This window comes from Natator depressus, chromosome 4 (assembly GCF_965152275.1).
Source record: "Natator depressus isolate rNatDep1 chromosome 4, rNatDep2.hap1, whole genome shotgun sequence".
NCBI lineage: Eukaryota > Metazoa > Chordata > Testudines > Cheloniidae > Natator > Natator depressus.
Window position 1 is genome coordinate 93,794,230 of NC_134237.1, and position 16,525 is coordinate 93,810,754.

General features: G+C 40.6%; 1 protein-coding gene across 2 annotated transcripts in view; it reads right to left on the minus strand.

Annotated features, from left to right (window-relative positions):
- GUF1 (GTP binding elongation factor GUF1) overlaps window positions 1-14,726 on the minus strand; it is a 48,773-nt gene extending 34,047 nt beyond the window's left edge. Inside the window, exons 1-7 of one of the 2 annotated variants that reach the window (XM_074951483.1) lie at window positions 14,490-14,726; window positions 10,779-10,890; window positions 9,080-9,228; window positions 8,746-8,826; window positions 3,664-3,741; window positions 1,981-2,064; window positions 1,332-1,396 (exon numbers count right to left, since the gene is read on the minus strand). In XM_074951483.1, coding sequence (XP_074807584.1) covers window positions 1,332-1,396; window positions 1,981-2,064; window positions 3,664-3,741; window positions 8,746-8,826; window positions 9,080-9,228; window positions 10,779-10,890; window positions 14,490-14,639 — 719 coding nt within the window. In that variant the 5' untranslated portion in view covers window positions 14,640-14,726. The remainder of the gene's footprint in view (window positions 1-1,331; window positions 1,397-1,980; window positions 2,065-3,663; window positions 3,742-8,745; window positions 8,827-9,079; window positions 9,229-10,778; window positions 10,891-14,489) is intronic. The other variant, XM_074951482.1, reaches the window with a different exon arrangement.
- Between the last annotated feature and the right edge of the window lie 1,799 nt (window positions 14,727-16,525).

Here is a 16,525-nt window from a genome sequence, read left to right on the forward strand (position 1 = left end):
GGAGATTGGCTATTTATGGCATACAGAATATTATGAGAAGATTTTTAAGCCATTCCACACTTCCATTTCTGATCGTAAACCTGTGCCAGCAGATTGTTCTCTTAATAATATTAATGTTCCAAATTAAGTGTCTATTTTGTTCTTGTCTCTCAGCTTTATTGCAGGATGGCAGACATTAATTTTAAACTATTGCAGTGTTTTTTTTCCCCACGAAAAGTTCTGATAATCAAGAATATCACACTGATACAGTTCTTCCATCCCCCACTGACTTCCTTATCGTTTGGGTTCTGTTTGGCATTTATCACTGTAGGTAATACCTAATAAGAAACAAACAGAATGAAAAGCAAAATACTGATTCAGAGTTGAACTGGGATTTAGCAGCCTCTCTTGTCATGCTGACAATGGTCAAATTTCCAAATAAAAGTCTTGATTAAACTGCAGTTCAGGCTGTAAAAGCTGAAAATACGTATTCGTAACTCGGGCCCCTAGAACAATTTTAACTAAACAATGTAATGCTCAGAAGAGAGAATGAAAACCTAAAACATTTGATTAAATATAAATATTTTAGAAATTTGTGCTTCCCTGAATCATACTGGGATTGATCTCCAGTTACTTACAAAATAATATCTGGGGAAAGTACATCATTTCTAAAAAGGAAATTTAAATAACCAATCACAAAAATTGTCTTGCAAAAAGAAAAGGAGTACTAGTGGCACCTTAGAGACTAGCCAATTTATTTGAGCATAAGCTTTCGTGAGCTACAGAAGTGAGCTGTAGCTCACGAAAGCTTATGCTCAAATAAATTGGCTAGTCTCTAAGGTGCCACTAGTACTCCTTTTCTTTTTGCAAATACCGACTAACACGGCTGCTACTCTAAAAATTGTCTTGCTTTCTCTATGCTCCCGTTTGTGGGCTTACATCAGTAGTGTTCAAATGTAATGGATTTTCTTTCTCTCTCCACTTCATATAATGTCACCTATGTTAATAGTTTTTGTGTTATATTCATCTTTAATAATTCCCATATATATAGTGGGGTGTGGGAGGGAGAGTAAATATACACACGGTTGAAAGGATTTACCAAGCAATGAAAAATTTCTCTTTTCCAAATTTCATTTCTCAAAATGAAATAATGTTGTCCTATTCACCTCAAAAATAAGATTCCTGCCCTTCCACTCCAGGAACAGGAAACCACAAGTGAGAAATTTCATGCAAAATGGATTTGGTATAAGAATTTAAAAGGGCAGCTCAAAAATCTGTCTAGTTACCAAAAGCTAGTTACTATCATAAATAGGCAGAGTCTACCACTGGCTCCATAAAACACCAAAACTTACGCTGGAACCTTTTCAATAACTTCCTGAAGCACCTTTTCCACATTCGTTCCTAGTTTAGCAGAAATCTAGAACAAGTTCAGAAAAAAAGTTTTATTGGGAATAAGTCTGCTGATATACATTATCTATTAAACGGACAATGCCATCTTCATTTTGACATGTTAAAAGTATGATGCTCAGCTACAGACTCAACGGGCAAGCTGCTGGGCATGTTAACTCAAGACTTTGTTAAACTCTATTAAACATTCCATAGTAGAGAAACAGACACATCTCACGCAGAAGGAAAGACGTCAGGGAAAGAGAACATGATAGAATCTGGCACACCCACAGTACAGAAAATTTCAAAATTTTCCTTGAAGCCTCTATCCATTAGTCCCCAAAATTTGATACTCTATTTGAAAGTGTTTTCATTACTCTTCTGTTTTCTAGATGGACATTAATCTCAAAAAGGACCTTTTCCCTCTCCTTAACACAGTGAGACGAAATATACACTGCATATCAAAAAAGAAAAAGAAAAAAAACCTCAGGAATTGATTTACCTTTTTAAAGAGTGCACATTTTTCATTTGAGCTCCAGACAGGATTTTAAGAAATTTAATAATCATCCAGTTGCTAAACATCCAGATTTTTAATTTTTTTTAAAAAGATCTTACCCTAATACATTCATCCTTAGAGATATCAAATAGCTTTTCAATTTGTTTCTCAACTCTTTCAGGGTCTGCATTCTTCAAGTCGATCTACAAAACAATATTCCTGTTACACATCTGAAATACTAGTGTGTGTCTCTCTCTCTCTCTCTCTCTCTCTCTCTCTCACACACACACACACTCTTCTTGCATGTCAGAATTCTAGTTCACCAAAATAAAATTTTATAAAAAATGAGATCATGAATACTGCAAGTAAATAAACAGCTGTCTTTATCAGAAGGATCCATACTAAAGCGTTCCCTAAAATGAGTCTTAAAACAGTTCTCCCATCTTTTAGAGACCTGCATATAACAACAATTCTTATAGAATAGCGCTAACAAGATTGCTAGTAAGGTAAAGACAGGGCGCAAGTTTCAAAATAGCTTTATAAACTACACTATAGCCCAGCACTGTAAAAGTCTATTTGCTTATTCACCTCTGGCAAGACTCTCCCCCGCCCCCCCTTTGGTGCCTTTGAAAGGAATGCTTTACTGCAACAAAAAATTATTAATAAAAAGAAGGCAAGTAGATTTTGTACCTCAGTTGGAAAAATTCATGTGATGTTGCAAGTCGGCATCTAGCACAAGGGTAAAACACTACTCAGCCTTATTTCCAGCGCAGATATTGAGAAAAATTTTTCTACACATTTCACTTAACTAGTGAAACAATAACCTATCGCCTGCTTTTCCACCCACACAACCCTACAGGTAGATCTTGTCATTTGTGGAATGTTTTTCTTAAAAGCTCATTAAAGTATATTTCTTGAATATTGATTAAGTGATAAGCCAAATACTCTCACACACGTATCACCTTTGAAAATAGAAGGGGTGGCGGGACTGAAAATCCATGCAACACCATGGTGGAAGTTAAGTGATCTTTGTAGAAAGCTGGCTGTGCGATTTACCAGAAATTAAAATAAAGATAGAGAATTCTGTAACAGACTGATGTACAGTGTTTTAAATGAATGCATTTTCATCATGATGGCCTGCAATATTATCGAGCAAATCCATCAAGAAAAAGTACAATCACATTTAACATTAATTTACCTTTCTTCATAGTTTCAGCAGAAGTAATTGACTGAACAGAGTAGGGAACACCATCTCACCCACAATGCTGTTTTTCTGTGTTTCTCCAGGTTAAGGTTCAGAGTGAGTCAAGCTCAAAAGTGATGCAAGTTACATGTTCCTAAGTACCTTATGTTAACATAACTTACACCCCAACGAGCTAAAGATGCACGGTAAACGAGCTGAGGGGACAGTTTAACTTACACCCTCCAGTTTGGTTTTGCCTTTACTAGGATTTAAGGAAGTGTCCTAAAACTCTAGCATAGACAAGGCTGTATAAGCTTAACGTCCACTGTGTGGGGAATCTTTCATTGCTGTCACCCAAGCAAAGTTCCTACCTCTCATACTGTGTAAAATGACACCTTTCATAGCAACTAAAATTCACTGCAAATAGCTTAAAATACTAAACAGGGGATAACTCTCTATTTGCAACTATATTTATTTCAGATTGACCGATTAAAACACGAGTAAACTTCACTCCATCTTTTGTTGCATTCTTCAATTTGGTGATACATTTCTTGTATTTCATAATTTTGTCATGGTTATGTAAAAACTGCTATTATATATAAGTCTAAAACATTATTACCTTGTTTATAACAGGAATTATTGCCAGCTGTGCTTCAAACGCAAGATAGAAGTTTGCCATCGTTTGTGCTTGAATACCCTGGAAAGTATTCATAAACAACATTTTATTACCCAATACTACTGTGTTTTATTACCCAATACTACGTTCTGTGTTTGGGGTATTAACAGATAAGAAGCCTATTTTCCTATTACACACATCCCTTCTTTTTGGGAGGTATTATTTTCTTTAATTGGTTTTCAATAATACACCTATTTCCATGCTTTTTATATTACCATTATCTAAAAGTGTAAGAGAGGATACTCATAATGTAATAGTAAATTTATTAATGCTGAAAAATAATTCCCTTCTACGATAGTGTATGAACCTAGTCCTGTTTAAATGATAATTGGATGACACTTAATATTAAGGTTCTGTTTTATAAAAGGTTAAAAAGTAATAGATATTTTAATAAAGCAATTGTTAGAGAATCCAGGAGGTCAATAATCACCTATAACACCTTCTACTGATGTAATTATAACTAGAGCAGTACAAATAACTGATTTGTTAGTTGGTTGGCAGTTCTGTAAAAAAAAGTCACGTCTGGTCAACCAAAACTGAATTTTTTCAGAATTTCCAGTGAATCGAAAATTTGGAAAAAATTTCAGGTCAAACAAAACATCCCATTCGACTTGAAACAAAAAAATTTGGTTTTGGGCATTGTTAAATTTAATTTAGGCAGCTAGGTATGAGATTAAGTCCAAGACCTCCATGGTACCATTTTCCAAAATGCTTCCATTTACACAAACACAGAACCAGAAAAACAGGCAGAACCGCAAGGTTTCAACAAATGGATGAGATGATAGTATAGGGAGGAGGGGTTTAGGTTTATTAGTAACCGGGGAACCTTTTGTGAAAAGAGGAGCCGATGCAGAAAGGATGGATTCCACCTAAACCAAAGAGGAACAAAACTGCTGGCATGTAAAATTAAAAGATTGTAGAGGATTTTTTAAAGTAAGGGCAAGGGGAAAGCCAACAGGTGCAGAAGTACACACTATTTGGGCAAAGATGTCCTTTAAGAATAGGGTGACCAGACGTCCCAATATTGCGGCTTTGGACACTCTGGTGTTTTTGGGGGGTTTTTTTGCGCTTCGGCAACTCGGCTCCGGACGGGTTTTTTTTTTTTTTTTGCTTCCCCCATGTGTCCCAGTATTCTGTTGGTTTCATCTGATCACCCTATTTACGAATGAATTTATTAAAGGGGGAACTCTATATCCAAGTAAAGAGGATAGGAAAGATGTTGATAAAGTACAGGTAGGAGCTAGTGTGGAACAGTCAAATGAAACAGTTCCATTTAAACATCACACATGAAGACAAGCAATTGAATACTGACAAAATGTACAACTGCCTATATACAAATGCCAGAAGTCTAAGTACTAAGATGGGTGAATTGGAATGCCTGGCATTAAATGAAAATATTGATGTAACAGGAATCCTGGACACTTGGTGGAATGAAGATAATCAATGGTGCATGGTAATCCCAGGATACCAAATATACACAAATGACAGAGTAGGTCATTCTGGTGGGGGAGTGGCACTGTATTTGAAAGAAAGCACGGAGTCAAACTAAAAATCTTAAATGACTCAAACTGTACCATAGCATCTCTAAGGATAGAAATTCCATGCTTGAACACTAACAGTATAGCAATGGAATATACTACCTACCACCCGACCAGGCTGATGACTGACTGTAAAATGCTCAGGGAGATTCGAGGGGCTACAAAAACAGAAAACCCCACAGTAACAGATTTCAATTATGTCACCTAAGGAAGGGATGCTGACACCATAAATGACTGCTCCTAGAGCAGCTTGTCCTACAACCCACAAGAGGAAGAGCAATTCTTGATTTAATCCTAAATGGAACAGAGAATCTGATTGACAAGGTGAATATAACTGAACCACTTAGTAATTAAATTTAAATATCCTTGGGGGCGGGGGGGAGGAATGAAAAAACCCTCACCAGAGTACCATTTAACTTCAAAAAGGGGAATTACACAAAAATGAGGAAGCTACATAGACAGAAATTAAAAGGAAAAGTCATAAGGATGAAATGCCAGCAAACTGCATGGAGACTACTTAAAAACACTGTAATAGAGGCTCAAACTAAATGAAAACCCCAAACAAACAAAAAAAAAACAATAAAATAACCAAAAAATGCCACCATGGCTGAACAGCAAAGTAAAAGAGGCAGTTTGAGGCAAAAAGGCATCCTTTCAAAATTGAAAATCAAATCTTACTCAGGAAAATAGAAAGGAGCATAAAATCAGGCAAGTCAAGCATAAAAGTATAAGGTAACAGGCCAAGAAAGAATTTGAAGAGCAACTGGCTAAGGACAGAAAAACTAAGAGCAAAAAAATTTTAAGTACACCAGAAGCAGGAAGCCTGCCCAAAAATCAGTGGGGTCACCAGATGACTGAGGTACTAAAGGAGCACTCACGGAAATCAAGGCCATTGCAAGAAGCTAAATGATTTCTTTGCATCGGTCTTCACTGAAGAGGATGTGGGGCAGATCCCCACAGCAGAGCCATTTGATGTCTTGGGTGACAAATCTGAGGAACAGTCACAGATTGAGGTGTCAATACAGGTGGTTTGGGAACAAACTGATAACTTAAACAATAAGAAGTCACCAGCACCAGCTGATATCCACCCAAGAGCTCTGAAGAAATGCTAATATGGTATTACAGAACTACTAACTGTGTTACATAGCCTATTGCTTAAATCAGCTTCTGTGACCAGCCAGATAACCAGGCTGAGTGGCAGGCAGCCAAAGGAGTGGCTGCAGGGGAAACAGCCAATTAGGGCAGTGGTTGCAGACAATCAGGGCCCAGCCAGCCATATAAAAGGAAGCTGCAGACCAGAGTGAGTAAGTCTACTGCAGGGAGCCCTAGGGAGAAGACTGGCATCCTAGAGGGCTACAGAGAGACCGGGGATGGGCGGGTGCTAGCAAGGAAGGAGCGGTCCAGCTGTGGACTGCCAAGCCACTGTGAGGAGTGGCCGGACTCTTGTTTGAGTCCCCTGGGAGGACCAGCTGTTGACCTGGCCGGAGGGCTGTGCCAGGAAGCAGATGCCAAGAGAAAGGAGCCGTGACGGGTCTGCAGGTGGAGGAGAGGATGGAAGAGCCACCACCACCTGAGGATGCACCCTGTGGGACTGAGTTAATTCCTGAGACGCCTAAGCAGGAGGCGCCAGTGTGGTGAGTGACCGCGTGAGGGTAGCTAAGTCACACCAATTTTTTAAAAAAGCTCCAGCGGGGAGCAATTACAGGTTGGTAAGCTTAACTTCAGCATCCGGCAAACTGGCTGTAACTACAGCAAAAACACAGAATTATCGGACACTCAGATGAACATATGTTGGGAAAGGATCAACATGGCTTTTATAAAGGGAAATCATGCCTCACCAATCTTTGTACAAAGTATACATTTGAAAGTATAATTTTTTGAGGGGATCAACAAACATGTGGCTAAAGATGATCCAGTGGATATAGCATACTTGGACTTTCAGAAAGCTTTTGACAAGGTCTGTCACCAAAGGCTCTTAAGCAAAATAAGCAGTTATGGGATAAGGGGGAAGGTCCTCTCACGGATCAGCAACTGCCTAAAAGATAGGAAACAAAGGATAGGAATAAATGGTCAACTTTCACAATGAAGGGAGGTAAGTAACAGGGTCCTCCAAGGATCTGTACTGGGACCTGTGCTGGTCAACATATTGATAAATGATCTGGAAAACGGAGTGAGTGGTGAGGTGGCAAACAATACAAAATTCCTCAAAATAGTTAAGACCAAATCTGACTGTAAAGACTTAAAAAGGATCTCACTAAACTAGGTGACTGGGCAACAAAATGGCAGATGAAATTCAGTGTTAAGTGTAAAGTAATGCGCACTGGAAAAAATAATCCCAACTACACGTACAAAGCGATACAGTCTAAATTAGCTGTAATGACTCAAGAAAGATCTTGGAATCATTGTGGATAGTTCTCTGAAAACATCTGCTCAATGTGCAGTTGCAGGCAAAAAAGCAAACAGAATGGTAGGAACCATTAGAAAAGGGATAGATAAAACAGTGAATTATGATATTTTCTATCAATATGTATTCAATATATTCATAAATGATTTGGATAATGGCAGAGAATACACTTAGTTTGCAGATATTAGTGTTTGAAACATGGTTATAACCGCTAATAATCATTAGCCCTTTATAAACTATTTATAAATGAAACCTCAATATAAAGTATGACAGATAATTGTACAAATCAATCTCATTTCAGTGTTCTATAGCTCCATTATTGGGAAGCACTTCAGGTTTCAACTGCACATCCTATTTGAAATTAAAGTTTAACACTATTTACCTGCCTACAACTACTGACTTGGGTGCACTTTCAGAAATATAGCAACATCTAATATTATTTGATATCCTGTTGCTTTAACAAAATGAATTTTCCTGAAAATAACTGTTAACTAGATATCTATTCTGGCCCTCTGAAGAGGCACGCATACCAAAGTTATGTTTTTAGCAATACTATACTATAGATAGAGTTGCTCCCCAAAGCAAAATTTTAAATTCAAAATCTAACAGTTTGAAGTGCTGCTGACTGTATCCCAAAACTAAACAAAATGAGTATACTTGTCTTACACTGATCTGATTTGCATTGTTACTGCATCAGAATTCCAGAATCAACTTGGCTCTGGGGGCTTTATCCTGTGAGCTGCTGAGCACTTCCTGGAAGAAGCTGAGTGCCTTCATCTCCACAGACTTTAATGGAGTTGAAGGCACTCAACAGCCCAGAGGATGAGTTCAGCACTTTGTAGGAAGCAGGGGACTAATCCTGCAATATTACTGGTTAAGCTTATTACATGTTCGTTTCATAGAACTAGCATATCCACAGGCGCATGTCTAACTGGTACTTCCTAAGTCATTTTCTCATTCTTTGCTGGGGTGGCAATAGCGCTTTGTCCAAAGGGTAACAAAAAAGTGGAAGTTTAAGTGACTTAGGAAATCTCATAAGGTAATACTTTTTATTACGCAGAACATAAGAATTTGGAACTCTACCTCATTTGCATCCACTACAAGAATGACACCTTGACAGGCAGACAGTGACCGTGATACTTCATAGCTAAAATCTACATGACCCTGTGAAGAAAAATTGGTATTTAGAACACCAAGTACAACTTTAACTAGAATCATTTGCAGTAGGAGTCTGGTTGATTTCATCTGTATGATATTAACACATCAGCTCAAGCCCCTGTGAAGGAAAAATATTCAGGATTAATTTACAAATTTAATAGCACAGAATAACCTAACAATTTCAAAAGAGTAAGAGTATTTTAAAGTAAGGACATTTAGGGTTCATATGATTTTTAGCAATATTTAATACTTAACTTACTGGTGTGTCAATGAGATTTAAGAGGTAGTTCATTCCTTCATAACTGTAAAAGAGAGATGCAGTCTGTGCCTTAACTGTGATCCCTCTTTCCCGTTCCACTTGCAGTTTATCCAGCACTTGTTTATTTTGGTCAGTTTTAGCAATTGTTCCTAAAAACACGTTTTAAAAATTGAATTAGGATCTTATTTTACACAAGTATAATTTTGCACTGTCTAAAAGGAGTATGGTAGTTTCTAATACAGACCATAGCAAACTACTGAGTGATCCAGGGGGAAAGGATTCCTTCCCCCAAAATCTAAATATAGATTTAAATGGTGACTTTATGTAAGAGCAAAGCTCGACAAATCCACTTTCCAAAGGCACACAGGACACTTTCCTTCATGAGTGGGGCTTATCCATCAGTTTATGCAGAATCTAAGCTTTCAATTAAAATAAAAGTTTCAAGATCTTGTGATTACAAAAATAACTTCTTGTAATGTGAAATGATGCAGTGTTATGTTTCTGAAGCTACAGACACCCTGAGGGAGGCTAAAGACCTATAAATCATACTCCAGACCATAGCCTGGGAGTTCCGCCGGGGTCGAAGGAATTCCTACCCCTTGGATCATTCAATAGCAGCACACTTCCTTCATGTCTACTAGAAATCCAACCTCACAAATGAAGCAGCATCTCTGCCACTTGCACCCTTTCTACTTGGGGCATGAAACAGTCAGCAGATCTGCATAACAGCAGAGACCCCACAGGATCTGCACTGAATTCTTAATGTGCACACTGCAGAGACAGTCAACAAATGGGTGTGCATTCCCAGCATACACTCACCCAGAATATAATATAGCCACACTGATTTCACTAAAGCTACACCGTCATAGTCATGAAACAAGGTCCACTACCTGTTCCTAAGAGTGATGTGAACTAGAGCAGGTTGAAACATTTTCATCTAAATGAAATTTCTGTGTAACGTGCTATATTGTTAAAGCCTAAATATTTTGTAGATACGTAGCATTTCCACAAAATTTTGCCAGGAAGGTTTTTGAGCCTGGGGCACATAGAGAGAACTAAATCAGACAGAGAAGAGCGATGAACCTGGATCTCCCACATCTCAGCCCAGTACACCAAGCTATAAAGTATGTGACACATACATTCCCCTGACCATTCCATTTTCACAAGAACATACAAAAGATTTTTTTGCTCCAAAGTCAGTCAGCAATATCTGCCATCATCAAAATGGGAGGGATGACCCTGAAGTACTTGTGTTATATTTTACCCCTCAAAACCATTCTCTTAATTTCCAGGTTTTAACAGTCCCCTTCTGACTGCCCAAAATTTTCTATGCCCTTCAAACTCTGACAATAAGTATAATAAATATTGTAGGTACTGACCTACTTATTGTTTGTCAGGAGTTGCACAGAGAACACTACATTTCTAAATATAATCTATTCATCCCACTCCCCAACACATCCCCTCCCTGGTTCTTTTCCACCCTCCTCGTTTTATTTTTTGTTTGTCTAGTTGAGATTATTTTGCAATACACCAAAATCTATCTTGCTGTACAACTGATGGTGTATGTACATGAGAAGCCCAGGACTAGAACAGCATGGATATTAGAGATGCTGTGGTAGAACTGTACTAGTCTGCACAAAGCCTGCCCACATGAGAAGTACAGGTAACTAAAAACACCATATCTAATCACAATGCTTACCTGTAATTTCCAATAGCCTGTCTGCTAGAGTGCTTTTGCCATGGTCTACATGAGCTATGATACTGAAATTTCTAATATTTTCAACAGGAAATATAGACGTATCCAGTTTTTCCTGAAAAACAAAATGTAGAGATTCCTATTCACAAACAGATTAGGGTGTAATTTCACAAACCAGGGTGCAGAATGATACTGTATACATGAAACTAGTAACTCCTCATTCCCTTGTTTTTTTGGAACTTGAAAAATAGTTTCATCCTTACTTCTCCTCCATCTCCTCTTCCTTTCCCCATCAGGGTTTGCATTGCCACTGAAGTCTGTTTCAGTAACTTGTACAAACATTTGTGAGATTAGTACATGAAAAGCTACCATTAAATCTATTCAATGTTCTATTAGGAGACAAAAATGTAAATAGAGTATTTTGAAGCAGCTTTGCACATGTTTAAGGATTCTAAAATAATTCTGAGGACAAGCTAGGGAATAGGGTAAATAGTGCAAGTGTTTCAGACACTAGGTAACTGAGATTATGCTATGGCTCACCTCTTCATTCTGTGAAGTTTCATTTCCAGCTGCAAGTGTAACCTGAGCAATTAATTCCACTACACAATTAGTCTTTTCGGAACCATTCCCCCAATAATTACTAAGCATCAATTCTATTAAACTACCAAGAGGAAGGAAAGTTAGAGGGCAAAGAAAAGACACACAAATAGCTTTTCAAAGACAGACTGGTCACCAACTCGCCAGTTCAGGCACTGGAGGTAGAAAGTTGGAATGAGGTGACAGATGGAAGAGGACCAAGTCACCTAAACCAAAATAAAAACAGTCCTTGCTTATGACCCTCTGTATATATTAGTCAAAGAATGTCAAACTTATTCCTGGAGCGGATTGAATTGCATTTTCAGCTGTAGGGAGAACCAGGGTATAAACTGAGGCATGCATATGAACAATCCGAAGTGGAACTCTCACTAATATCAGCAGGTAGCGTGCAAAGACTCAGGGAAGACTATGCCGCCACGTATTAAGATTCGTTAACTAGTCAATATTTTATTGACCCATTCAGCAAGAAAATATGCTCAGCTTCATGATCCCTCCTATTTCTCTCTCCTCCTTCCTCATACTACTTTGGTTCACTGCCTCCTCTGCTTCTTTCTCCCATCTATATTTGCTTTCCTGCAGCAATTTACCCCCACCCAACCCTTTCCCCATCCTATCTGCTAATACCTGCAAAATAAAATGCTGCCTTTTAAAGTGACAGTCTTTGGTATTAACATCCCAATAAGTTTAATTGGAGTTGTGGGGTGTTAACACCTAACAGCTATTTTGAACTATCTGCAGACGCAGGAAAAACAGTGTATAAATGCTTACATTTAGAAAATACATTTATAATCTATTTTAACCTTAATAAAAGTTTAAATTCTGCAGAATGTGAATATGCCAGCCGGCCATGTAAGTACATCAAGTGGCCAATCAAGTCCTTTTTGGAGGGATGTTATAAATTTCTGAAGCAAACTTTGTTCTGTGGCTGACTTTTAGCCTTCCTTCAGCTACAAAGATTGCACAACCGAGTCTCAAAACCCAATTATGTAAATTTTTAGGCAAAAAAGTCTCCCACTGACATCCATAGGTGATAGCCGTATAGACTGCAGGATCAGACCCTAAGTCTCCTATATAGGCCATGGTCTCCTATATAGGCCATGTAACAGGCACTGTTATGCATGCTGTAACTCATTTTTCCCCCCAAAAAACAAAACCCATGCACTGTTTAGTGACTGCTTAGTCTCCAACTGCACTGAATTAGAGTACTGTTAGAAGCAAAAAAGCAATATTGCTGCTGCAATATGCTATCACACTATGTTCAGCAGAAATAATGGGACCTCTTTTTGTTTGGTCTTTAAAAGGGAAAGAATGCATAAAAAACTCAGAACAGTAAATAGATAAGCTATCCTTTCATGTCTATTGCCAAACATTTTGGAGCCTTTTAAGATATGGTAATACTAGCACTCTGCTTTGTTTTAAAAGTATGCAAATATTGACTAATCACACCTCAGATACCCACAAGTTCAGTAAGAGTTCCCATCTTACAGATGGGGAAACATAGGTGAGCTTACACTGACTTGCCCACCCAGCAAGTGAGTAGCAGAGCCACAATTAGGACTCAAGTACCTAGCTCCCAATTTGAGCTCAGACCATTAGACACAGTTGAGTTTCAAACTTTATTTAGAACCAGTGCAAACACTGAAATCCAACTGACTGAAAATAGGCAAGCACCAAAATAACATTTTTGGGAAATGACTGATATGAATATACTATCTTTGGAAGCAGTGAACTGACCATAGTTATGCTTACAAAAATGCCAGCTCAATAGTGTTCTACTGTATTCCAATGGAATTCGGTGTTTGTTACATTCTTGTAAGCCGCCTTAATTTTTAAAAGGTGCTAAATCAGTCATTAAGTTTGCTGTAACTGTTGGACATACCATACTTTTTATGAAAAATACAAAGCTTGATACTTTTTCCATGGGGTGACAATTACATATTTTGTACAATTTACATTTAAATTTGTACAAATACAATTACCTATCATCGTCAAGATAATCAACTATTCAGGATTACATCCTGAAAGTTTATGGAAGTATTGCAAGATCAGTGACTAGAGCTGAGACAGTTGTAAGAAGGTAGCATAAACCACCTTTTACTAGAACTGATGTAATTTAAGGTAAGGGTGAAAATACAGAACATAGATATACATAGCAGTGCCAGCCCAACAATGAAGACTCCCCACTCTCTTCCTCATGAAAGTAAAAGCTTGAGTTGTGTGGGTTTTTTTGTTTTTTCTGAGCTGGAGAAGGGAGGGAGCATGAACCATCCCAGCTACTATGTATGGAAAATACTCAAATTTCCTTGATGTTCCTGCTTGTTCTCTTACTAAGGACAATAAACTTTTTTTTTTAAAAAAAAAGACACAGGAAATTGAACCAGGAACCACAAATAGCAACTCCTTACTAAAACATTCCGAATCTACACTGCAGCTACTGTATTTCAGCTGTGCTGCTATAGATGCTTCATAGGTCCATGTAAATGTTTTTTTTCTGTCAATATAGCTAAATACTTCTCAGAAGCAGCAGCTAGATCATCGATTCACTGTGTCTACAGTGGGAGTCAACCTAACTATATTTCACAGGGCTTAAAATCTGGACAACATAGCTAGGTCAACCTAAGTTTTGAGGTAGACCAGGCCTTATACACAACCAGGGTCAGGGAGGAGAAAAGCAGATGCTGGCCACTGAATATGCACAGAGATCCCTGCTACTGGCAGTGAGTACTGTTAAGTGACCTAGATCTACTGTTCCTGTCATTATTTTAATGACCAGTCTTCTCATGATGGGGGAGAGGTGTGTCAAGAACATGTCAGCAAGTCGCAGCCATCTTGCTTATCCCATACTGCTAAATAGGAAAAGGGGTCACAACATAGAAATGCTTGAGAACACTGCTTAACAGGAAGGCTTAACTCACCCTGTTTGATGTATGCATTAAATGCAAACAGGCTTTAAGCCTCGCAAACAGCGTGAGTTAGGCCTTCTTGCTAAGAGGAGAAATAAAAGTTAAAGGGCCAAGGAGACATCCACTTGGGTTAAAAGGGATTTCCATCCCCTACCCTACAGTAGTACTAGTTTTCAAATATTGTATCTATTTCGAACAAAAAAAAGCTCATCACCTTCTTATGAGAACTATAGGGACTGGAGAACACTACATGATCCGCGGGGCATTTTTCCATCCACGGTTGAGGGCATAACAAAGCAGCAGCGCTACAGGCCCGCCGCAGCCTGACCCAGACCCCCGCTGCCCTGGTCACAAGCGACAACATGCTGTCCCGAGGGGCAGGGATCACACGCAGCCCGCGCGGAGGCAGCGGCCACGCGGGGCTCAGCCGCGGGCTCTGCAGAGCCGCCTCCGCTCCGTCCGGCTCAGGTGAGCTGCGGGACCTGCCCCGCCCAGGGGCAGCGGCGGGAGCCTGCGGCAGGAGAGACGGGAACAGAGTCACACTCGGGCCAAGGGGAGCGAACCCGCTCCCGGGCCAGCCGCACCGGCTTGTCAGCGCGTCCCTGTCCCGGGGGCCCGGCTCAGCCGCTCCCTGCTAGCCCCGCACGGCTGGGGCGGCGCCCGCGGAGCCGGGACCGGTCACGGCGGGGGGCTCTCACCGCCAAGCCGCACGAGCCAGTCGCTGCCCAGGGCCAAAGCCCCAGTCCCAGGCCGGCCCCTGCGCGCGCGCTGGTGAGAGGCTGTCCCGGAAGCACAAGGGCGAGCCGGGGGACAGGAGGGGCAGCGGCCTCTGTAGCACTGCGCACGCGCGGAGTCGGCTTTAAGGCCGTTGGGAGAAGCAGCTGCCCTTTCTCCTGGTCCTGCCCCTCAGGGCACCTCTACCCTGCGGCCTTCCGTCACCCTCCGTGAGGGCAACGTACGGCGCATGCCTGTAGTAGTTGTCTTCTGGGGGTGGTGCGTGTCCCCACCGGGGCCGGGACAGTGCGGCGGGCTGCGAGCCTGGGCTCTCCCGCTTGCAGCAGCTCCTCCCGCGCCCCTCAGAGCCGGGCTGCCCCTGGGGCTCCTGGCTCCCCACTGGTTTGCCCCCGCCCCTCCGTTCCCTGCTGGGATCCTGACGCCGCCCGCGCTCTCAGGAGTGGCCCACTCCGAGGGGGGAAGCCCACTTCCAAGGGGGGAGCCCTGTCAGCGGCCAAGATGAGAGGAGGGTGGACTTGGTCAATTTTAGGTCTCTATGGAATTGGACAGGAAAGTCAAGAAAGAATAACAGCCGGTGTAAGTAACACAGTGTCTACACGGATGGTGAATCACCCTGATTACACGGACATAAGCCCTACACCTCTCACGGAGGTGGCGTTAGGTCAGTGTAAGTAGGGTATTTACATTGGCAGGACCAAGGCTGTAGCGTGTTCACGGATATAGGTCAAATTAAGCCAACTTACGTCAACCTAAGCTGTAGCTCACGAAAGGTTATGTGCAAATAAATTTGTTAGTCTCTAAGGTGCCATAAGTACTCCTTTTGTATCTGTGCCGTGTAGACCACAGCTGAATGATAACTGCTCTGCCTGAGCAGCCCTTCCTCATGGAGCTGGGCGCATCACAGACCCATTTTCTAGTTCCTGCTGCCCCTCCCATCTGGGTGATGCAGCAGGTCCCTCAAAGGGAGGCAAAGCTTCCTAGTAGATTGGGTCCGGCCCCCACATGCAATTTAGGCAGCTAAACACCTATCTTTCCCAGTTTGTGAACCAGTCTGGTCGTAGGAGGGAGATGATAGGTATCCAGATACCGATCATGAGGCAGCAGTGTCCATGCTAAGATGATCAGCTACAGTGAGGTTACCATGTGCCTGTCCAGAGGTAAAATCATAGGCCCCTACAGGGTTAGGTGGCAGCTCAGTGGGAGTTTTGTGGACCACAGTGGTGCCTAAAAATGGGAGTTAGGCACCTCAGTCCATTTGTGGATCCCACCCAATTCCCTAACTCACTCTTATCTGTTTTTCCCTCATGTTAATTATTGCAAATTGATCTTATCAAATCTTTCACATATTTCAGACCAGCTTGTGGTGATCTCGCTCTCTCTGTGTCTCATATCATTTTATGACAACTTGATGTGTTGTTTAATCTTGAAGGAACCCTTGAAACCCTCCCCTTCCCCAGTTTAACCCTTATCATTTATTTTTAGTGTCCATGCTTTTTTCTTCTATGGAAATATTTC